Raw genomic sequence first — 25,194 nt, 5'->3', positions numbered from 1 at the left:
AAAGACTTCAGTACAAAAAAATTAACCCTAAGCACTACATTTAAGTAGAAACGAGATATAATTCTGAATGTGTTTTCCCGAAGATCACATAAAAGAAAAAAAAAAATTAAAACAAAACGAACAACAACAAAAAAAACAAAACCACACAGTAATACAAAGCTTTGTAAGAAAGCTCTTACTATTACAGATATCAACATTGTTTGCACTGAAAATGAAGTTCCCATCCACGAGGAGGTGGGAAAGAGAACCCAAATCTTTCAAGTTAACAGAAATTAAAAAGGGAACACAACGGGGGGGTGGGGGGGGGGGGGGGGGGAGGAGAAGGGGTGGAGGGAGGGAAAGCAAAGGAAAAGCAGGAAAAGGAAAGAGGGAGGAGGGGGAAGGGTGACATACCACCAGAAAAACGGTTCAGAGTTTAATAAAAATAAGAAAATAGGAACGGAGGTCCGGAGGGGAGGGGGCTATTGATGCACTTGGTGAATGTGCTTGCACAGGGCCGGCGGGCGGCGGCAGGCCCTAGGTGGCGTACCGCTTGGTCCACTGTCGGGCCATCCGGTCGTGCTCCGCTCTGTTGGTCATGTACTGCGTGGCGATGCTGCCCACCAGAGGGTCAGCTGCAAAGGAAGCAGAGGCAGGGTCAGTAAGTGCCAGCACCTCTTCTGCTTTCCCAGTCGGGGAAGAGGAGGGGTGTCTGGGGTAGGAGGTGGGGAGGTGGAGGGGACCGGCAGGGAGGAGCTGAGCCTGGAACAGCGACCTGCCAATGACCTGCCACTGACAGACCACACTGCACACCGGCCGCTCCACGAATCACCTACCTGTGCTTTCACTGTCACCTCCTGTCACGTTTCTGTACAACTCTAATTCCCCCCGTCCCTACCTACCACGTGGTTCTCTTCCTCTTGATTTCAAGTGGACATTTCACTGAGAAAGTACAGGTGGGCTGTGAAGGGGAGACTCCAGGGACCTTGGTGAGATAACTCTTGGGAGGTTTGGATACCTTGGCAGCTTCTTTCCCTGGGGTTCCTACCCTGGCGGTGGCAGCAGTTATGCCCCTGGCCACCTGCCCTGAAGGAGCCAGTGAGGCCCAATGGAGTGTGTGTGTGTGTGTGTGTGTGTGTGTATGTGTGTGTGTGTGTGTGTGTGTGTGTAGATAGTCTACTTCTTTCTCCACGTATAGGAATACCAAAATCCACACAGCTCTTTACTACAGAAAACACTAATAGATGTTAATACTAGCTAACACTCACTGCTTGACCCCACCCAACACTGTAACATATGAACTCTATAAAACGCGAGGGAGCTGACACAGGAGGGGCGGAAGCACCAGGAGGGTAAGTCACTTGCCCAGGCAGAGCAGGCAGTGGAGTAGGGCCCTTAACTTTAGGATTCTTGGGAGAGAGCTTGCTACACAGACAGAATCAACATTTTAAAAAAAAAAAATCAAAGAAAAAGAAGTAGTTTAGGTTTCTGGAGATTCCAGAGTCCACCCTTTTACCTCCATTCTTTAGTTTTACTCTTTCCCTTATTAAAAAAAAAAAAAAAGCATTGTTATCATTTTGACATATCTTTCTAGACTTCTTTTCTAAATATACAATTTAATAAAGATCACCTTATAGTTTGCTTTTATAATCTTTTGATTAAAAATCACTACATGGTGAATAATTTTATATAAATAATTACAGTCCTAGCTCATCATTTTTAATATTTATATGAATTAATAGCCAATTTCCTATTTAGACATTTGGGTTCTTTCCAATCATGTTGCTTTATAAACCATACTGTGAAGAACATTATTGTGCATGAATCTTGGCAAATTTATGCAACTCTTACATCGGTATAAAGTATAAATGAAGAAATAAAAGTATAAAATGAAGGTATTTAAAAATCATGTGTTATTAATCAAATAGTTCTTAATGCTAATTTTTTTTACTGAATATAAGTTAAGCCTGCAAATAATAGCTGAACCTATGCAATATATGTATACCCAATAACTATCACAGTGAATTTAATGGAGTAAGAAGCTTTTTGTGTAGTGTATTTATAATTATAAACCTAAGGTGGAATCTTGTTATGATATTTCATGGCTACATACATGTTATATGAAATAATAGTCTCTAAACATATTAATACACCTTATTCCTTTTATAATTTCTTCCTAAGAAAGAAGGGAAAATTTCTCATCATTTTGGGTTTCTAGATTACTACTACTTTCTTTCCCAATAATCAATCTTTGAGATTATCACCAATCAATCTTCTTCCTTTTTACTACAGAAAATCCAGAAAGTTCATTAGCGCAAATGGATACTTACGTCTCCTACAGTTTCTGCCAAGGCCATGAGTGCACAGGCCTAGGTTATCAAGGGTCTGGTAAAGCCCAAGGAGGTCAAGCCCAAGATCCCAGAGGGCAGCAGCCAAAAGCTCAATCAACTTGCCTACACTGCTCACCTCAAGCTTGAGAAACATGTGCATGCCCACATTGCCAAGGTCCTCAGGCTCTGTCGGCCAGAGTCCAAGGCCACTGCTTAAACTGCAGCTCTGACTCAGCCTCCCAAAGGTGCCCAGGCCTCCATGAAAAGTCTGTCCACTGAAGATACTGATGCTGACAGAAAAGGACTTGGTAATAACCAATGGCTACTGGCAGAGCACATCCAATGATTGTGTGAAGCAGCAAATTAATGTAAATGTATTAGAAAGCAAAACGTAAGGGCAAAAATCTTATGCCTGCTTCTTATTCAAAAAGCATTTTCTTTAAGCACTGCCCACAGCTGCAGTTAATGGAAATGCTTTAAAGACACTGTACTGTCACCATCAGCCAAATCTTTAAGTCCAGAAGTTGAAGAGGTAAGTCTTCTTCTTCTTCTTCTTTTTTTTTTATAACATATTTTATTGATTTTAGAGAACAAAGAGGGAGATAAAGAGATAGAAACATCAATGGTAAGAGAGAATCATTGATTGGCTGCCTAGTGCATGCCCCATACAGAGAATCAAACCCACAATCGGGCAAGTGCCCTGACCGGTAATCGAACCGTGGCCTCCTAGTTCATAGGTTGATGTTCAACCACTGAGCCATACTGGCTGGGTAGAGGAGAAGGTAAGTCTTTATCTTTGATACCATTAGAAAAGAAGGAAGGCTTATTGATCTGATAGCAAAATCTCCATTAAGAGGAATCCACATTGGTATTTCATGCTTTTCACCAGGTGAAGACATGTATTAATATACAATATTTTTATTGATTTCAGAGAGGAAGGGAGAGAGAGAGAAGCATCAATGATGAGAGAGAATCATTGATTGGCTGCCTCCTGCATGCCCCACACTGGGAATCAAGCCTGCAACCCAGGCATGTACCCTTGACTAGAACTGAACCCAACACCCTTCAGTCTGCAGGCTGATGCTCTATCCACCAAGCCAAACTGGCTAGGGCTGAAGACATCTATTTAAATATTTTGAATGTGCTATGCAAAGGAGCCACCTAGCAGCTAGCAGTGCTGAGAAGTCACACTGCTGTATCATAATGATAAACTTTAAAAACGTATCAAATTTAAAAATTATATTACTTAAATTCTTAAAATTTCATATCTACTCTTGTATCTCAGAAGATCACTTTATTTTGAGAACATTCATCATTGCCTTAGGCTGTTCATTGATTAAAAAAAAATTTTTTTTTGTTAATCCTCACCTGAGGTCATTTAAATATTGATTTCAGAGAGGAAGAGAGAGATGGAAACATCAATGATAAGAGAGAATCATTGATCGGCTGCCTCTCGCAAATCAAGCACTGGGGATTGAGCCCACAACCCAGGCACGTGCCTTGGATCAGAATCAAACCTGAGACCCTTCAGTCCCCAATATGATGCTCTATTTACTGAGCCAAACTGGCTAGGGCCTGAGGTCCTTTTTTACCATTGCTTTTTTTCAGAAAGAGTAGAAGGGAGGGATTTGTTATATTTTCTGCTTTGATATCATGCTTATTTATAAAGGCCCTCTCTATCCAAGCTAGTATTTTAGAACTACTCCTCTTTAGTAATATATAGTAGCTTTTATGTGCAATGTTAGCATTATCATACACAAGGTTCCTATATGTATCTGGACTTGATTCTTCACTTGATATGCTTTCAATAGGTTAATTTGTCTTTTGCATTGTATTCCTCCTGTTTTCCCCCTATAGTTTTATAGTTTGTTTTGCTATCTGGTAGAGTAAGTTCTTGCTCTTTCCAATTCCTTTCGTTCACTATAATTTTATTTGGAGAACCCTAATCTTGATGAGGTTAATTAAGACTTGGAACAATTAAAGCTGTTTCACCCCAGGGTTACAGGAATCTCATGTCCCTTTGAAGAACATTATCAAGATTTAGAAGATCTGAATTCCTCTGGGTCTACTAATTAAAAATCAAGTGAGTAGGACAAAGTTAAGGTTTTTGTATTTTGGAATGTAGGGAAACCTGACTTCTAATTATAGGCCTAATCCAAACCAGAAAGATTAAGTACCCTGAAAAGACACACACAAACACAGTACATATATATGTAAAATACTTTATATATGTATGTGTGTGTGTATCTATCTATCTATCTATCTATCTATCTATCTATCTATCTATATCTGTATCTATATCTATATCTATATCTCTATCTATCTATCTATCTATCTATCTAGTAATTTAGGGAGAAAGTTATTTCTATGATTTAAGTCAAATGATGGACATTCTGAAACTGGATTTAAATTTGAAAGTGCTAAATAAAACTGCATATACGTCTAGCAAGATTTGCTATTACTCAAGAATAACTGGTGATGCTAAAAAAGGCATCAAGTACCCCAAATTCTAAAAAGACATTAATACCTCCTCAGGACTTATTAAGAGAAGATGAGCTGGCTCTGACAGCCCCAGATGCCTGCTCTAAGATATGGAAAAGGAGAGAAAGCTTTGTGGGAACACAGAGTGCAGTGTGGGGTGCAGCTTCCCTGTCTTCCCTCCTCCCACCAACACTAAAATGGGGAGAGAACTTTTTCCTCTCTAAGCGATGTGAGGAGGGCACGGAGACTCCCTGCAAGGAGACTCCAGCATCTTTCCTGGCTGGAGACTTAAACCAGATCTGCTTAGGCAGCTGACCTGCTGATTTAACCCTTGACACTGACAGAGAGAGAGAGAGAGAGAGAGAGAGAGAGAGAGAGAGAGAGAGAGAGAGAGAGAGAGAGAGAGACTGACTCCAAAGAAGCAGTCTATCTTGCTATCTATCCTGCTATCTCTTCAGTGTCCTAGCAAGAAGGCGGCTTCCAGTGGAAGGGACCCCAGTAGCTATGAGGCTTAGGCACATGCGATGTGAGGGGACAGCGGTTTGCTTGAGCCAGCTGGTTAGCCAATTTTAAAATTTTTAGGAATTTAAACACAGCCATTATTAAAATGTAGCTATATAAAGTTACTGTGAAATAACTTACAAAAAGGTAACAAATACTTAAGCTTCATTCCTTAATCATTTTACTATTATCTGCATGGGAGAAAAGAACAGCGTGCTCCTGTGCATCTTGGCCCAATTATGCATTCAGTAATGTCATGTACGTAGCTGGAACTGACAAACGCTACAAATTAGGACTTAATTTATTTTTGTTGCCTGCAGTTAAGAAAGTGATGGAAAAATGCTAATAAAGCAGATTAAACTAAAAAGAAAAATGTATCATGTTGAGAGTTTTTACATTTTGAATAGCATAAAAATTGAAGAATATATTCATCCAGTATTTGGAACTATTATGTTATTCAGCAAAGAATTTGTTCACGACATTGCCTAACAAGTGAAGTTCCAACATTTTTCTTGTTTCACTTTTGTCTTAGTTCTTAATTTAAATGAAAATATCACCCAACATTCATGTTAAAACCACACCACTCATTTGTCTGCTGCAACAAGATGGATTCATGTAAGCTTTAGCAAAAGTCACCGAAAGTCTTCTGGGAGAACTAAATGGTTATGTGGGAGTTGCATTAGAGTATTATATGTTTTATTTGGGTACTACACATAAAAAATATTAATACATTTATGTATGTACACATTCACACATCGCCACGCCATACCTGCCTGCCCCCCGATAGTATTAAGCATTTTACTAGTATACCACTGGGCAAGGGTTAGTTCAGGAGGCTGTGTCTCCCACATCAGGAAACTGGAACGAGAACTCTCCACACTCCCCAATATGAAGCGGCACTTTGACACCTGTCACCCAGAAAGCGTGGATGGCATGGATGGCACGGGAACTAGGTAAAGGAACTCTGTTCTCATCCACTATCTGGCACCTAATATAAGGAAATTAGATTAAAATCAGGTATAAGATAGGAGTTTAAAAATAAACCACACTGATCTTCTAATAACTGTAAGTGGCCTGAACGCTATGAGATCTGCTAAATATGTTAAGGACAGAAAAGCAAGAGTCAACAAAACACGACCTAAGGCAGTGACTGATTGGAGAAAATTAAAACCATTCCATATTAATGCCTTTGGACTCAAGATAACTCAATAAACAATAAAAATACACTGGCTATTACTTAACGTATACTGTTGATCAATTATTTTTAAAACTCAAAAACTCATCCTATAAACCTACATAGCAATGCTATGTACATTAAATCAATGTATTTTTAAACATAAAGGGATCTATTAGAATAGATTCATCTAAAGAACAGCACAGATGGTGCATTCCTATTGAGAAGCCATTGGATTGTGATTCTAGGCTTAGTTAAGCAATAATCCCTAATGAACTTAGAAAATATCCTTACGTTGGAGGACTTGAGATACCAGAGATTCACAGATTACTGATTACTTTCCCCAAATACCACTGCAAAAAGATGTGGCTGCAGGAAGTAGAAAAGAGTCAAAGATGCCAAGACATCAAAGCTAGATATTTAAAAAAAATATATATTTTATTGATTTTTTACAGAGAGGAAGGAAGAGGGATAGAGAGCTAGAAACATCGATGAGAGAGAAACATCGACCAGCTGCCTCTTGCACGCCCCCTACCAGGTATGTGCCTGCAACCAATGTACATGCTCCTGACCGGAATCGAACCTGGGACCTTTCAGTCTGCAGACCAACGCTCTATCCACTGAGCCAAACCCGTTTTGGCTAGATTTTTTTTTTTTTTTTTTTTTAAAGCAGCTTTGCCCAGCCAAAAAACGGTTTGGCTCAGTGGAAAGAACGTTGGTCTGTGGACAGAAGGGTCCCGGGTTCGATTCCGGTCAAGGGCTTGTACCTTGGTTGCGGGCACATCCCCAGTGGGGGGCGTGCAGGAGGCAGATAATCGATGTTTCTCTCTCATCGATGTTTCTAACTTTCTATCCTTCTCCCTTCCTCTCTGTAAAAAAATCAATAAAATATATATTTTTAAAAAAGCATCTTTGCCTGGCTGGTGTGGCTCAGTGGTTGAGCGTAAACCTATAAACTAGGAGGTTAAGGTTTGATTACAGGTCAGGTTGCAGGCTTGATCCCCATGGGGTGTGCAGGAGGCAGCTGATCAATGATTCTCTCTCATCACTGATGTTTTTCTCTCTCCTTCTCCCTTCCTCTCTAAAAATCAATAAAAATATATTTTAAAAAAAGCAGCTCTATTGAGATATAATTCACATACCATACAATCTGTCTATTCAATAATGCATATTCTGCAGTGGTTTTTGGTACATTCACAGTTATGCAAATATCCGCATAATCCATTTTGGAATGTTTTCATCATCCCTAAAAGAAACCTTGTTCCTATTAGAAGTTACTCTCCAGCTCTCTAAATCCTCCACCCTGGGTATCCAGAAATGTACTTATTTACCTTCTGTCTCTGTATATTTGTCTATTCTGGACATTTCACATAAATGGACCCAAACAACATGTGGTCTTTTGAGACTAGCTTCTTTCACTGAACACAATGTTTTCAAGGCTCACCCATGTTGTAGCATACTTCATATGTCATTTCCCCCCCTTTTTAAAAATTTTTATAAAATATATTTTTTTTATTGAGTTCAGAAAAGAAGAGAGAGGAAGAGATAGACACATCAATGATGAGAGAGAAGCATTGATTGGCTGCCTCCTACAGGTCCCCACCAGGTGTCGAGCCTACAATCTGGGCATGTGCTCTTGACCAGAATTGAACCTGGGACCCTTCAGTCCGCAGGCCAATGCTCTATTCACTGAGCCAAACTGGTAGGGCCTTAATCCCGCCCCCCCCCCCCCTTTTTTTTTTTTTTGCAAAATAATATTCTATAGCATGGATACACCACATGTTAACCCATTCACCAGCTGGTGACAAGTGGTTTGTTTTCTCTTCCTGGCTATTAAGAGTAATGCTGCCAGGAACATTTGTGTACAAGGTTTGCATGGACATGTTTTCACTTCTCTTGGATATATATATATATATATATATACACACACATACACACACATACCTAGGAGTGGAGTTACCTGGCCATATGGTAACCATACTTAACCATTAGAGGAACTGCCAAGTGCTGCCCAAAGAGGCTGCACCTGTTTCTATCCCCACTAGCAATGTGTTAGGGTTCCAACTCTCCACATCCTCACCTACACATTATCTAACAACACCAGATTTTAAAAAGAGAGAATAGTTTATGCCCCATTGGCTATACTGACCAGGTATCCAGGTTTTTGTTTTTTAAATATAAGGTATTCTCTACAACATTTGTTCCTGCCAACCATGGAAAATAATTCTCTTATTGGAGTATTTTTCTCATGGTGTCTGGCTATGAGACCAGAAATTATCCTGATCCTTTTTCCTGTACTTTCAGCCCTGATTGAAATAAAAATGAGGACAATAATCTAACAAGACTTGTTTGTAATGCACACCTTTTCTTCAAAATTAAAAAAAAATTATTTTACAGTTCTCAACTGTAATCCATCCACTATAAACTGCTACCTAATTTATTAAATTCCCCCTCAAATAGTCTTTTTTTTTTTTTTGCCCACACTCTTATTCAGTAGCTAGGAGTGGGACAGGAGATAGTTTTGAGAGGGGAGGTGCATACCGCAGTCATGCCTTAGATATCACATGTGTCCACACTCTGAATCTGGACGTAAGTCCAGAGGTATACTAGTAAATACCCAGGTCAGAGCCAGAGTTGGACAAGAATCTCAGTGGTTTCAGTTTACCAGATCACTCCGCTGCCTCTGGTGCTGAAAATCTGTGGTGAGGCTGCCTGTGAGTCATACGGATGCTGTCCACGCTGAGGAATGACTTTCCACTGAAGGTGTGGGCTCTGATTTGGGCCAAGGGCTTGCTCCTCTCCCTTCTTCCAAAAGGGAGTTGCTGAATCCTCTGCTGAACCTGACTGTTACTGAGGAGGGCACTGAGCGCTCTGCCTGCTGACTCTCCCCTCTCCTGAGGGCATCGCAAACCCAGCTGTGTGTGTGGCATTGTGGATGGACATTCAGTAAGTGTTTAATAAATGAATCAATGAGTCATCAGACCCACTGGTCAGGGATGGAATCTAGTTTGTAGGAGGTATCAGGTTCTTGGGATGGACATCCTTCCTCTTTCCCATGCTCGAGCCTAAAGGACATTTATACCGATCGTGTAGGATCAGCAGCTCTCCTAGTCACTGTCTCCCAGTGCCCATTTTTTGTGTTTTAATATTGAGCTATATCTGCTAAAGAAGAGAATATGAGCAATTTTCTAAAAGTGATGTCTTGCTTTGTCTTCAACCTTCAATGCTATCTTCTTTTAGTGCTTAAAGGTTTCAATCCTTATAATTTATAAAGATCGCTATATTTAGTATATATTTGGTAGTTTCCTGTTTTAGTTCAGACTTCACACCTAAACTTGAACCTACTGTTGTTTTAACCTCTTGGGCAACATGATCCACCACCAGACCACACTTGGTCCATATACATTGCTTCTCCCCTACTTCTGCTTCAGCAACGTGGGCAGATTGATTTCTAGGATTCGAACTCTTCCTGTATCCTTCTGATATAGGTGAAGAACCATGTGCAAATAAATTCTAATATGTCATAGGTGGTAAATTATGGACCTCGTTTGACATTTTTTTCTGTAAGCAGAAAATGGGAGATGGCTTAGTGGGCTGACAGGACCGTTAACCGACTGGGTTCCATGAACTGACTAAACAATATGCACTGGTCTTGAAATGTATCCTTCTTGTTCACCTCAACTGGCCTGGACCTTTGTGGGGGGCCAGGCACAGTCAGACTCACACAGTTCCTAGTGATGCTGTCACAGGTTAGGAAACCAGTCCTGGGGTTCAGACTCCCAAACAGTCCTAGGCCCTTCTGCTCTTCTTGGGCTCTGTCACTCTTACCCAGACCATCAGAACACCTTCCTGAATGTCTCCTGTCTCCATGCTCTCCACACTCAGATGAACTAAGCTTTTTAGTCTCTAAGGACATAAACCTGGTCATGCAAGGTCCAAGCCCCTCGCTCAAAACCTTCCATTCCTCCAACCCCACCCCCAGATCCTCAGTGGCAAAGGCCAATTATGAATACAGATACATTTTTGCCAATACCCTGCCTATGCTTCAGATGCTTCTTACCCATTAAATTACTTCTCAATACCCTTAATCAAACATTTTTCTATAATAGAGGCTATTCTAAAGTCTTCTTTAGTTCTTACTATTAAGGGAGGAAATAGAAGTTTTCAAAAGAGGCAAACATGTTAAAGTGAGTGAACACTATAACATAGACTAGTGTGAAATCATTGTTCAGAAACAAAGATTTTTGATGCTCACTAAGTGTCAGGTGTCGACATGAAAATAATGCCTCAATACGAACTGGTTTCCATTTTAATAGCAATAACTCCTGACGAGAAGCTGGGCAGCCCACATGGTCATTCCAGGCTTCCCTAGGGAGGCAATCTCTGTGGAAGAAGAAAATGAAACCACTGATCTCATGAGGGGGTTCTTAAAACACAAAAAGGAGGAAAGAAAAGAGGCGGCTGAAGCCCCTGCCAAAGTAATCTTCATACACATTACTAACTCCTTTAAAATGATGCTGCACCAGTTAGGCAGAATCATCTCATCTTGTATGTGAGGGGGGGAGGAGGATCAAACTGCTTATTGTGGGATTTTCCTAATCGGCATTTTAAACTGGATTTTAAACCGTTTCAGAGTTAAGCCAACTTCTCTCTGGCAGATGGCCCCTATAACCTCCTAGGGTGGAAAGCCCAATCTTCCGCTTCCTGCTGCTTCCCTAAGTAGGCCTTTGATTACTCTTAACAAGCCTTGTTGCACTTGCCTGTGTAACCTGTTGACCTTTCTTACCCTTATACTGCTCAGCTCAGCTGCAAGCCTCTCAATTTCACTTAAGAAAAAAGAAGAAAGAAAAGAAAAAAGCCAGGTCTATTTGGGGACAAGGACATACATAAAAACTCTTCAACTTTCTCACTCATCACAAGACTATAGTAATTCAAAGTTGCCTTCTCTCTGATTGCACAACAACTGTGTGAAGTAGGGGAAATCTAGCTTGTATCTGGGTGCTTTCCTCGCCATTAAGCTAATTCTCTGGCGTATTTCCCTATATTTTCATTTGCAAGTTAGGACCAACAGGTACCTATAGATCTGGACATATTTAAATTACCTAGTCTAGCTGGGTCAGTGCTTAAGTGTCAACCTCTGAACCAGAAGGTGATGGTTCGATTCCCGGTCAGGCATATGCCTGGATTGTGGGTTGATACCCATTGTGGGGCATGCAGGAGGCAGCTGATCAATGATTCTTTCTCATCATTGATATTTCTACCTTTCCCTTCCTCTCTAAAAAAACCCCAAAACATAAATTGCTCAGTATAAAATCATAAAAATCATAAATAAATAAAAACAATATGGGAGAACTATTCCTAGAAAGATAACAAAAGAATTAAGCATCAGCGTTTAACTTCATTAGAGGTTATTTCTAATGTACATGCTGCCAAACTACTGTGGTGTTAACTCATGGTAAATATTTTATCCAGACTTTAAAATTCTTATTGGAATGAAGAGTAGATATTGTGCTATTTACTCATATTATACTAAAAAAAGGTGGGGGGGGAGAAAGAAAAAAAGGGGAAGGATGTATAAACTGCTTATAGTAGGACAGACAGATGGGGCCTGCTGGTATTAAACACAACTATCTCTTATTTCTGGAAGCAAGTAATTAAATTTAAAAACAGGAAATGAAAATTAGCTTAGTAATTTAAACCCAATTCTTATTTGTGTTAAGTTCAAGTCTCTAGTCTAGTCACACATGATATCTGACACAGAAAGACCCCCGGGTAATCTAGTGTAAGGGTGACAGGTCATAGTTAAGGCTCATTACAAGGCAGTAAAAACAAAATTTAATGCATTCCATGCCCAATGGCTCTTCGAGATTGCTTGCGCCTAGGTGCATGGTTGTATTAACAAGCCAGCCCTCAATTTATAATCAAGTTATAAACCAAAATAAAAACAAATTAATTGTTTCTCTAGAGACAACAGAAGAATAAAACTTTAGTGCTAAATTTCATTAGCTGGTTATTTTTAATCTGTCAAAACTAAAGTCCATGGAGTTCAATATATTCATCCCATACTTACAGCAAATTATTACATTATGCTCTTTCGAGACTTCATTTTTCTGATGATTTATTTGACTGATCTAATTTATTTGGCTGATCTCATTAGGAAATGGTACTTAATAACCTATCATGAGAGTAAAGGTTGTCTATAAAAATTTAGTTTTAGCGCTTGAACTGGTCAATAAATAACATTTAGATGAGCAGATTTTAGTGAAAATAAGTGCTAAAACATACAAACCAGGGAGCTCATACTAGATGGGCAATATCCAGCAGACCGATGCTTGGTAACTGTCATATTCAGAAAGTTGCTACACACCATCTGACCCATCCCTCCTACAATATACTACAAGTTAGATTAAGGGTAAAATTCTATAAATTAACCACAGGTGAGCCCAACTTTAGGACAAATCTGCTGATGAGCTGTTACATTGAACTTCCTTTTCTTGAAGACTGATTTCAGGTTGGTCCAAACATCATCTGAACTCATTACTAGACTTGTTTTTAAGTAACTCTGAGACTCAAGCTTCAAACTGAAAACATTTATGTAGATGCTGATAGGTAAATTGTGTGTGTGTGTGTGTGTGTCTACTTAGGTTCATAAAAGTGTGGGGCAAAAGAGGAGCAATAGTAAAATAAAATACCGTTTGCATACTTGCATTGATCTGGGCTTTCACACCATACTTACAGAATAAAAGACATTAAGCAATGTACTTCTGAGGTCTGAGAATGAATGTGCAGATCAGATATGATAAGTCTGAGACTAGCCCAAAGTCATGGTGAAATACTTTGACCACCAGGTTTTGTTAGGGCATAAAGCTGCTAGTGGCTTTGAAGACTTATCTGATTAGGTGGAACCAACCCTTGCCCAGCTACTATTGTTGACATTCCTTTGATAAAATGATCTATAATATGACCTTCAAGAGATATCACCCCAGAGAATAACAATGAGAAATGCAGTAAGACAACCATTTTGACACGCTCCTCTCAAGACACAGATTGACCTAGTGTGTTGATGTCAAGAGAAACAAAAAGCTAGACTGACTTTCTAATGGAATTTGTCAGATTCCTATAAACTCCAAGGAAGGCTACTTAAGCCTCGTTTGTGGACAAGGGGTAGAAAAATAGTGTCAGAACAACTTGCTAATAAAGAATTGATAACTATGGATGAGGTCTGCTATGCTCTTTATCTTTGAAAAATTGAGTAAATGATTAGGAAGCTGAATCTCATCAATTGCATATTACTGATAAGTAAAGAAAGGAATAATTTCACATAACATATAAATTCTGTATGCACTATTTCAGAATCATAGAATGTTAGCATGTTTTAAAATCATGCAGGACTTTTATGAGTTAATTTAAAATATATGTTTTTTCTTCTCTATTTCAGGAAAGTTTTCTGTCTTATGTTTTGATGGTATAGAAGAAATGTTGGATTCCTGAGATATACATGCTTAAGCCATGCAAGTGACATAAAGGATAAAATTCTAAACCATAAGTTTTTATGACACATTCAAGGGTAATCCTTGACTTCATAATAACTTAAGTAACATTATTTTATTACTTAAATAATAACATAACTTAAGTAATGCACATCACACTAATTTTATCTTATTTTTAGGATTAGCTGGTTTTTAATACACCAATTGAAAAAATTCTAATATGCTTTCATGTTTATTTTTCAGTATTTTTGGGTACAGCTTTTGAGAAAGTTGCCTCATGTCTAAAATCTATTAGTGATTTAGAAAAAACAAAACAAAACAAAACAGGAATGGAAGAGACATTTAGAAAATCAAACCATTTTCTTCAGAAACAAATGTCCAATTTTAAATGGTTAATTTATAATCCATTTCACAAGCTGAATCAGTTCATTCATGTAAATGGTAGATTAAAAATCATTAACCAAAACAAAGGTCCCTGATTATGGCTACCAGCATACCCATACTTCGATAAAGAACTAAAAAAACTGCTTTCCAAAAAACTGGAAAACTGCTTTACTCCAAGTCCACAAGTTGTATGTCTTATCCACCCTAAAAAATTTACAAGTATAAAGTTTATAATATCATTGGATCTTGATGTACAATTGTGTTTTATGAAAGTATGACCAAAAGTTTTTTATCATTCCATAAATAGAAAATGTAGAATATTTTGGGCTATGTTAATGGAAACATCTCAAGTAATTTATTGATTTTATCTTACTTATAGGCCATAGGCTAACTTTATGACTAATACACAAAAGAACACTCCTGAAATCATCTTCAACTATGATCTGTAAGACCCTCAGGCAGATATAATAAAGGTGTTCATGAATCAATAAGAAAGTGTTTATTAAAATTGATAAAGAACTTTCTCTTTATATTTAAAAATTTTATATGAAAAATACTGTTATTACACTTTGAAAAATTCATTTTGCTATAGAACGACCAACTCTATGGCAACACGTAAAGAACGCTAAAGCAAGATATCCTATATTTGGGAAGCTAAAAGACTGGCTGGAAACAGAAGAGGATGAGGGAAAACAGGCTGCTAGGTTTTAGTCAAACTAGAGGTCAACGTTTTCTGGATGATTCACAGCGAGCCTTGAATGGTAGTTGAAGAGCATTTCAGACTTTGCTTGCATTTATGGGTGAAAGCTGAGGGAGAGATGAGGGCAGCTAATAGAAATGCCACAAAACCTCACATTTTTAAAAGTTCAAAATTTCACATTTATAAAATAAACAGTGGTCCAGATTCTGTTCACAATGAAGGAGCTGGGGCTGCTGATTGTGCAGACTGAGCTCAGCAGTGGACACACACACACACACACACACACACACACACAAACACACACAGTTTTCCTTGTGAGAACTCCTGACTACTTAGCTTTTGGAATTGTAGAAATGTTCAAACTCAAAATCCTCTCTTTGGTTACTTTCCTTAACTAGGCCCTCTTTACATGGTGCCTCAAAAATAGTGACTATTAATTCATTTAAATAGATGTTTACCATGAGCCTTTTATAATGCTGGATATTTTGCTAGCAGTAAGCAAGATGAGGAAGGAGGAAGATCAATTCCTGCCCTGCCTAAAATATGGGATAAACTGAGGAAATACAGGTCTAGTGAATACCCACAGTCCCTAGGATTGGTACATGATGAAGACTATTTTACCAGCATTCCGACAGAAACTTTATATACACCTTGGCTTAGTCTGTTTGGAGGAAATTTTACCTCTTGGGTCTAATGTATTTGGCTATTACAAATCTACCCTGGTGAGGGAGTCTGAAGACTGAGAAGGAGCCCCCCCCCCCCCCTTAACCCCCCCCCCCCCCCCTAACCCCCCTGATTAACGCTGAGAGTCCTCTACCCAGCCAAAGGGTTGTAGGCATTGCTGATATGCTGATAAAAGCATTCTGGGCTCCCTGAACTGGAGCACCTTGAATCCTAGCCAGGGTCTGTGAGTGGTGGTTCTAACGCAGGACACACAGGCAGAGCAGGCACCCTGAGGCAGACGGCATCTGTCACTGGTCACCATGGTCCTCATGGTGAATGCAAGCCCTGGTTTTATGCAATGATTCACATGCAGTCAGAATCTTGTACTTTAATCTCAAGAGCAAGGACTTTAACCTAAGTATTTTAATGACTCCTTCCTTCCTGGCCTGGTCTTAGGTCTGAGCCAGAGCTTGGTAAATGTCTGTTAAACAGCCAAGCACTGAACTTGTGGCATCAGTGTGGTGTCTGTGCACAGAAGCAACATCTGAGCTGTGTCACACAGAGACCAGGGCTGGGGTGGTATGACCCAGATGTTAAGGGTAATAGCTCTGGAGACAAACTCCATGAATCTAAATCCTACTTTTGACCCTTATCTGAACAAATCTAACCTCTCTGAGCCTGTGCCTCTCACCTGCAAAAATGAGATAACACCACCAGTGCCCACCCATAGGGTTAAATGAGAAAACTAATGAGAGGCACTGAACAGTGTCTGCTTCTCAGTAGGCTCAAAGTCGCCAGCTGTTGCTGTTGTTACCACATTCATTATCATTATCACAAACCTGGCAAAAGAAGAGAAGAGACTTCAACAGGCAGTGCCCATCCCCCTGCCGCCTGGGTGCTAACGCTGAGGGACTCAGGCCGCTTCGCTTCAGTGCAGAGGGCTGCTTCCCCACTTTCCTTTCCTGCCCCTGTGGGTCAAACTGTCACTCAGCGGGTTAACCTGTAGGTCAAGCTGTTTGGTATCTCTACTGAGCTGCTTTGAGAAAGTGGATATCAATTCTTTAAAAATTTTATTCATTGTGATAAAATATACATAACAGAGAACTTATCGTTTTACCCATTTTTGAGTAGACAATTCAGTGGCATTAAGTACTTTCAAATTGCTGTTGGGTGGTGAGTTCTTAAAGGGCAATGTTTTCTGGCTTCTCCAGGAACAACTTGTAGGACATTTCTTTTTCCTCCTCAAATTCAGCCATGACCCCGAGAGTGACAAGGACCTCCAGGGTGACGCCAAAGGATCTGCTTCAGTTCAAGTACTACACACCACATGGTACCTTCCACACCTTGGTACTAACCAAGATTTACTAGGATCTTGGTCTAAGTTTCTTCACACCATAGAAACTTTATTTTCACGGGCAGCCATCAAACGGTGGCTGGTGAGAACACAACTGTGGTCATGTGCATGCATAATTAAGACATGAAGTCAGACCTAATTCTCACCCCCAGACCACAAACAGAAAATCTACCCTGCAAATATATTTTCAGGAGGTGGAATGACAGCATGGAGATAATGTTATCATTAATTTGACTACTTAAAATGCATACACATACTGCCTGCATGACTATTTAAAGAATATTAGACTAGAGAACATTTAGGAAGAAAGCATCACAGTCATGTAATAATTTCCTTCGTGGTGTTAAAAAATTTTTTTTACAGCCTATGTTCTTGTTTATTACTACAATGGCAATATATGTAATTGGGGTAATATATATATATATATATATATATATATAAATAAATAAATATACAGTACCCACTTTTTAAAATTAAAAATGAAAACTTCTGAAAAAGCATTCTGATTATCTATTCAGAAGACCTTAAAGGAAACAGAAGCTTACATTCTGCCTGTTCCTGTGCCTCCTAGTATCTCTAGGAACTTCGCTTACAGCAAGGACTTGCTGAAGCAACAATTCTTTACTAAAACTCCTTGAAAAAAGTAAAAATCAATTCTCATTTAATTGTGAAATGTGTTACTATTTTTACTTACTAATGAGTTTCTAATTCTCTGTAAATTTAGCATAGTACAAGAAGGCAGTAAACACACATTACTAATTATTCATAAAAAAGTAATTCCTCCAGAAAAAGAGAGAAACTTCATAGTTTTAGGAAGGACTAGAGTAAATGGAAACAGTTGATGCTTTAAAACCGTAAGGAGGTCCAGAGGATGTTTGCAAAGTACAGTTCTGGTAACAACAACTTACTACAAGTTGATTAGTGTAGGTATTTGCACGTTTCTGCTCCAGCCAACTTGAGTGCCCAGTTTAACATGCAACATTTATGTTCTAATTAAGCAAAAGACATAATAATTGATTCTTAAGCATTTATTTCATGAAGAGGTGAATTTGTAAATATTAATTAAGAACTGTAATAATGCTTCAGAATCTAACTTAACTTGCCCTTTTATCAAGTAATACTTAACTTTAGTCTTCTCATTTTAATTTACTAATACTTACGTACTATTGAGCTCTTAGAGAGTTGGGCAACATTTTGGTTTTCCTGACATCTTCAACACTCAGTAAAATGGGCTTTTTTGTCTTAATCTTTTGAACATGGCAAGGTATAACCATCGTGTGCATGCTCTGTCTGACACCGGCGTGTCTAGCAAGGGGAAACAAGGTTTGCTGGAAAGATGCATGCAAAGGTATGTCACTGTGACTTAGAGAAGTCAGGCATAAACGTAGTGAAGATCAGGACAACAGCTTAGAGCTAAACACACAAACCACCCTACACCAGGACCTAACTTGTTTTCATTTAAAACACTGCCGCTCAGACACAGGACAAAGAAGTTCAGAATAGCAAAATGAGATTATTGTGTTATGCTCCTGATACTGCGTTGGCAATATTACTTCCAGAGTATAGGACTTTGTATGCAACGTATTTTCCAAACTAGACTAAAAAAAGAAACTGTTTAACTGGAGAAAGAGGCCACGGCATTAGGAAGAAATGTATTGGCTGAGAATGGCACAGCTCTGACATTACAGTTTCAGCTGCATTTTCAGAGTTGACACCATGCCCTATTGAGAGTTCTGGGGCCACCCCGCCCCGGCACACCAGGAGAACAAGAGCCAGCAGTTGGCACCGGCAGTGAAATGGAATATTCCAAGGTTATACTAGGCCAACAGACACGACAAGCTAAGTCTTTCTGTTATAGAGATAATAATAAAACTCTTGAAAAAAGATAGCTTGGATTTCCTTTAAAAAACAACAACATAGATTTTACTGGGTGAAAGAAAGGTTAAAAGAAGAGTAGCAGGTGACTTTTTAAAATAAGGATTAAAAAAAAAAAAGAGAAGAAAAAGATAACAGCAGCACAAAAACCAAGTGGCTGAAATACAGATAAAACAGAAGAGCCCAGCATCAGGAAAAGAGAGGGAGGTGAAGGAGTAACCAAGGAGCCACACCGCCACACTGCCAAGCTCTGCCCTGAAGTCAGAAATAAGTGCTGGTGCACCCCACTTTGCACTGGCTCCAGCTCAGTGGCTCTTATACAGGCCGGGGATATACTTCAGGCTTGAGGAGGAGTCGAACCAGAGCCTGGGTGGAGGTGTGCATACGTACTCTGAAGACACATATAATACACCATTTGTATCTACACTATTTCAAGCTACCGGAAATACAGTACACAAAGTCCCTGGGCTGATAGGGACAGGGCAGAGATGAGTAAGAGGGTACTCCAGGATCACAAAAGGCTGAAGAACAGCTTTATATGAAGTCCTCTTTCAAAAAATGACGTGGGTTGTAGTACTTTTTGGATAACCTCTGATATGGTCCATCCTTTTTTTCTCAATTGCTTTTTCTAGTAGGATTCCTCAAAGAGCCAGTCTCCAGAAGGCAGCAATGAACAAGCGATGTGAGAATGTGAGCAGAGAGCCAGTGGTTCACACCGTGTTTGCCATTTCTGTTTGCAGGCGGAGAGTGTCTAATGCTCCACCTTAAAAGCGCCACTCTTCTCTTCCGTTTTCACACCTGGCCCCTGAGGACATTAGATAACTACTAACAAAGTGCCCACAGTTTCATTAACAAGTCCTCTGGTCACAGAGGGTCTCCTCAGAGCTATATGAGTGGCCGGTGGTCTCAGGAGTAGAACTCCCACAAAGGGAAGTGTGACAGCCACACGGGGCACTGTACCGAGACAGAAAGAGCTCAGGGACCCTTCCGAGTGCAGGGTGAGCTGTTACCGAATTTTAAAAATGTGTTTACTTTTTAAACTTATATAAAGCAAATCCCATGCTATGTCATGTATTATATAAACCAGGTTCAGGTGTTTCTGACAACAAATATCATTAGAATGATTCTATTTAACAAGCCTGCTGTATTAACAAACCACACATCGTAGATGTAGACTGCTTAGGGACAAAAGTCTAAATTGCAAAACAAATTAACCAACAAAAAAACAGCACAGCACTTAAGAGTTTCCAAAGTGGCATATGGAGATGAGCTAAGAGAATTACACAGACCATCATCAGCTGCTTAATAATCTCATGATTTCTGCGCTTCAAAGGGTAGAAAAGATACCGGTGGCAGATTCCTGCCCAGGGATATCGTCTAAAACCTTTCCATTTGTGTGAAGACCGAGAGACTACAGCACAGCTGGACCACAGCCACACGAAACTAACTCTTGTGGGGAAGAAACTGCTTAGCAAAGCCGGACACACTATGTCTTTCCTGACAGAAGCTGTAAATAAGCCGGGTAGTTAGGAAATGTGCTCCTCGACCCTACCCAAAGCAGAAAACCTAATCTCTTATTTATATGGCTCTTTGCCAAATAAGAGTCAAATGATCTGTAATAAAATACATATCCTCAATAAAATGATCAGCAATAGCCATAATAAAACGCATGAACAGAAGTACAGGAGAGAAGCATGTATAGTTAGCATATCTACTAACTATAAGGGCTAAAATAGTTATTGTGGCCAAGTATTAACTTAGTACTGTCCTTACCCGGTGCCCAAAATAAAACAAAAAATGTGACTCCAGAAGGAAAGAGGACTAATTTTAAAGAGTGACAAACTTATTCATAATAAGTAAAAACAGCAATTTTTAAACTTACAAACCAACAAATTAGGTTATTATTGCAGGGTTAGCAACAGATTTATAACAAAAATTGTAGCAACAGCTAACTATGCCTAAATTTATATTAATTAAGGGGCAACAAAACAAGGCAAAGGCTAGTCAAAGTAGGTAAAAGCCAAGGCTAAAAGTTGAGGTTAGTGTCTCTAAATTTACACTAAGAATACAATGAGACAGACTTAACTGACAAATATACTTTGCCTAGTCCCACCAAAATTGTTTAAAAAATATATATTTTATTGATTTTTTACAGAGAGGAAAGGAGAGGGATAGAGAGTTAGAAACATTGATGAGAGAGAAACATCGATCAGCTGCCATCCCCCACTAGGGATGTGCCCGCAACCAAGGAATCGAACCTGGGACCCCTCAGTCCGCAGGCCAAAGCTCTATCTACTGAGCCAAAGCGGTTTCGGCTTAGTCCCACCAAACTTGAGTCTACAAAGCAAAGAGCCTCAAACAAAAATTAAATACTTGTCTTTAGAGGATAATTGGTTTAGAAAAAATATAAGAAGCATGCGTTATTTTTATGAGAAAAAGCCCACACGTATGCATTATTAAAGGAGTACATCCAGAATCCCCCCCAACCTCCACTTTTTCACCTTAAGCTACCTTCCCTCCGAAACTATGAATATGTACAATGCCAGAATTCTCAAATACACATCCCCAAAAGAAATCAAAGACTTCTTGGCCTAGTTGCAATCACCGCAACTTTTAACCGCCTTTCCTGGGAACTCCGACTCAAAGAGGGAACCCTTTTACTTGTTACATCAGAAGCAACCTGATATCTATGTAGTCACCTGTAATGTCTGAATTACAGGTATATATATTTGTATTCCTGCTAACATAGCTTGTTTTGAAAACAGGCAGGCACGTCATTTTCCTAGTTAAAGAAATTGTTCTTTGCTAGTTCTCAAGTGTAGTAGAATGGAATACATGCAGACAAGATTCGTGCTGCAGTAGCAGTAAGCAATAGACTCCTCTTAAATTCTATTTCTGTACCTCTCATTAGTCTAACAGGTCACAAACAGTATAAATAATCTACATAAACATATCTGTGTTGAAATAATTAACCTTATTTTATGTTCCACATTCCTTAGTAATCACTACCAATTATACAATTTTAATATTTAGTAACACAATTTACTATCTAATCATAGTCAGGTTAAAAACAATCAGCTGATAACCAAAGTTAAAGACAATTTGTGGATAGGAATTGCATTCGCTGTTTTTTTTTGTTTTTTTTTAAAAGGGCCATAGAGATCTGAAACAAAGGGCTATGATGCGGGAGAATGAGGAAGGAGCCATTCTCTGATGGTTTACATACACTGGAAAGGAGTCACTGGGAGCAAATTCCTCTTCCAGTTGCTCAGTCCATTTGATAAGAACGCTCTTAACAGTGAAGCTGCAGCTGAGCTCATCCCTGGCTTACTAGTAATCAGTGTGAGGCTGAGGGTTATTTAGCCACCATTGTCAGCTCTACTTGTTGTTCTAATAAAGTTTTACATAAATCTAAGACTGGGAGTAACTGACACTTAATTTTTATTTGGAAGATGACAGGAAGAGAGGGGCAAGCTCATCCATCCCGAGTGTTGATGTTTGGGGGTACGCTTAGAGTCTGTGTTGCTCCACCTGTTTGAAGAGTGGTGGACAAAGACTTTATGGTTGTTTAGGAATGTAGAACCCTGCCTGTTACAAGGCAGCCTATAGTTTGAAGGTAGATGATAGAGGAATGAAATATGCTGGGTGAAGGTCAGAGCCCAAATAATTCCTTCACAAAACAAAAGAGCCAAATCACACACCTTTTATAGATTATAGATATGAGTAATCTTTGGCAATTAAAAAGTATCTAAACATATAAAGCATTGTCTGTGGACTGAAGGGTCCCAAGTTCAATTCCAGTCAAGGACATGCACCTTGGTTGCATGCTTCATTCTTGGCTCTGATCAGGTATTTCCATATTGCTACCCACTTCCAATCTTTCTGGATTATTTTGAAGCAAATTCTAGATGTCAAAGAATTTTATTTGCAAATAGGTCATATGTATTTCTAAATGGCAAGGACATATATAAATTCATTATCACAATTTTATTATGCTTAAAAATTTCTGGCAATAATTCTTCAATATCAAATGTTTGGTTTTCAAATTTCCAATGACCTAATTTTATTGATTTTTTTTCTTTTTTTTTACAGAGAGGAAGGGAGAGAGATAGATAATTAGAAACATTGATGAGAGAGAAACATCAATCAGCTGCCTCCTGCACACTCCCTACTGGGGATGTGCCCGCAACCACGGTACATGCCCCTGACTGGAACCGAACCTGGGACCCTTGAGTCTGTAGGTCAATACTCAATCCACTGAGCCAAACCGATCAGGGCAGAATTATATATTTATAATGATATAATATCAGAATTACATTTAGAATGAAACAATTCCACAACACTTTAGAAAGCAACGGCAGTAGAGTAGGAAAGTAGAACTAAGATTAGTAAAATAATGTCAGGTGCACCCATCTATTGGTTTCAGAGTGGGGCTGTCCATCCTTATTGCGTGATATTGATAGTCAGGAGATGTAGACTTTAAAACAAGCTCCACTGTTTAATTAGTTGTGTGACTTGTACTGGTCTCTTAACTTTCCTCAGCCCTAATTTCTAATATAAAACAAAGATTATCTCATCAACCCTACCTAAACCACAGGACTCCTGTGGTAAATGCTGGACAACATTTCCTTCTGAGAGATAATTCTCCCCAAGAGATAATGCAATAGGCACTATGAATTCAGGATTAGGGTTTTTCAAATTATAAAATCCAAGAGTGTCAGTGCAAGGCAGTGGAGTCAAAAGATTACCCAATACTATCTTCTCACTATTAAACTCAACCACATAGGTATTTGTAAGTTGTCTAATGTATGCCCATTCAGAGTCCTAAATTCTCTGGGAAATAACACAAGAATCCATTACTGTGATAGAGGGTTTTCACATACATTATCTCATTTTAAACTCACAGGAGTTTAAATTCACTTAGTGCTCAGAAGTATTATACCTCATAAACAGTAGGGTATCAGAAATTGCCCTCCCTCAGCTTCACTGAGATATAAGTGACATACAACACTGTATATAAGTGACATATAGCACAGCGTAATGACTTGGTATCAAAAGTTTCTTAAATAAGTTACCTGTCAAAATAAATTTTCTCTTAAAAAAATAAAAATAAAACCTAAAACAACCCTGGCCTCCAAATTTCAGCAAATCTCATAAGTATGTTTTGGGAGTGGGGAAACAGATGCAGTCCCAGGCTCCAATCTTCCAGAGGACCACTTGGGTCTAGGCCTCATCAATAAATGCCTGTTTGTGACACTGCCTCCAAATGAAGTTATACTCAGTCATAGAGACAAGTGAAATTGAAATAGGAATAATGAGACTGCAAGAACAAAATGTCTGTCATTCCATTTTAAATTAGCGCAGCATTATTAAATTTCACTATCTGGAATGAAGTCTGAATTGATTAAAAATACTTTATAATAATTATCTTGTACAATTATATTTTCTTTTCTTTTTGGTGTTAAAAGCATTAATTTGTCATGCATTCTAAATATATGACAATTTAATTGTTTTTATATTTCTTCATTAAAAAGTCTTTATTACTGAAAAATAAGAAACATAACACTTGAAAAAATTATAATTTTTCCATGTTTTATAAGTCAGCCAGGAGCCTCAGAGAGACCCCAATTCCATTTGTAATTACTCTTGTCTAAAAATTCATTTATCTAGCAAACAATATTTATTTCTGCACATAAAAGATGGAATCTTATGAAATATTAAGACATCAATTAAATATTCAAAAGAATTTCTCACTGAGAACATCAATGAAAACTCTATAACTATCTTTGGATTTTCCAAAATAAATGCAAATATGTAAAAAGTTGGCAGTTGTTTTGTCTTTTAGATAAAAGAAGCTGGTTTAAGCCACACAATCACACACAGGAAGTAAAAGCTTTCAGCATTAAGCACACCAGCAATCCATGAAGGACTGGCCATAAACTCTCTTTAGTTTTCCTGCAAAGTTGTATTTGCTTCTCCTTATTACCTTTTGGGTATATCCTAGTTCAGATCATTCCCCTGTTTTGTTCTAACAGTTTAAAAGGGTGCACAGTTATTAGGATGCCACAAAGGTCACGCCTGTGCGGTGCTGCCTGGTTATTATCAAATTTAAACAGCCCATATTTCTCAAATTAACATCTTCTGGTAGGCATCTAATTAAAGATTAAACTATTCAATTAACATTTTTATTATTTTTTGGTAACAGAACGTAATACATTCTTCAAATGCACTTCTTAATCTAAAATGACTTTTAATTAATTTTT

The 25,194-nt window shown here is 38.7% G+C and overlaps 1 protein-coding gene across 3 annotated transcripts in view; it reads right to left on the bottom strand.

Moving 5' to 3' along the window:
• Nucleotides 1–405: 405 nt before the first annotated feature.
• LOC118715399 (ubiquitin-conjugating enzyme E2 E2) overlaps nt 406–25,194 on the bottom strand; it is a 205,353-nt gene continuing 180,564 nt past the window's right edge. Inside the window, exon 6 of one of the 3 annotated variants that reach the window (XM_036431599.2) lies at nt 406–614. In XM_036431599.2, the coding sequence (XP_036287492.1) occupies nt 517–614 (98 nt within the window). In that variant the 3' untranslated portion in view covers nt 406–516. Of the gene's footprint in view, nt 615–16,849; nt 17,151–19,221; nt 19,323–25,194 lie in introns of those variants that run through there. The other 2 variants (XM_036431601.2, XM_036431600.2) reach the window with 2 other exon arrangements.

The sequence above is a fragment of the Pipistrellus kuhlii genome, unplaced genomic scaffold (genome assembly GCF_014108245.1).
Source record: "Pipistrellus kuhlii isolate mPipKuh1 unplaced genomic scaffold, mPipKuh1.p scaffold_m20_p_11, whole genome shotgun sequence".
In the NCBI taxonomy this organism is placed as follows: Eukaryota; Metazoa; Chordata; class Mammalia; order Chiroptera; family Vespertilionidae; genus Pipistrellus; species Pipistrellus kuhlii.
The sequence above is the reverse complement of the archived record's forward strand: the minus strand, read 5'-3'. Positions and strand labels throughout refer to the sequence as shown.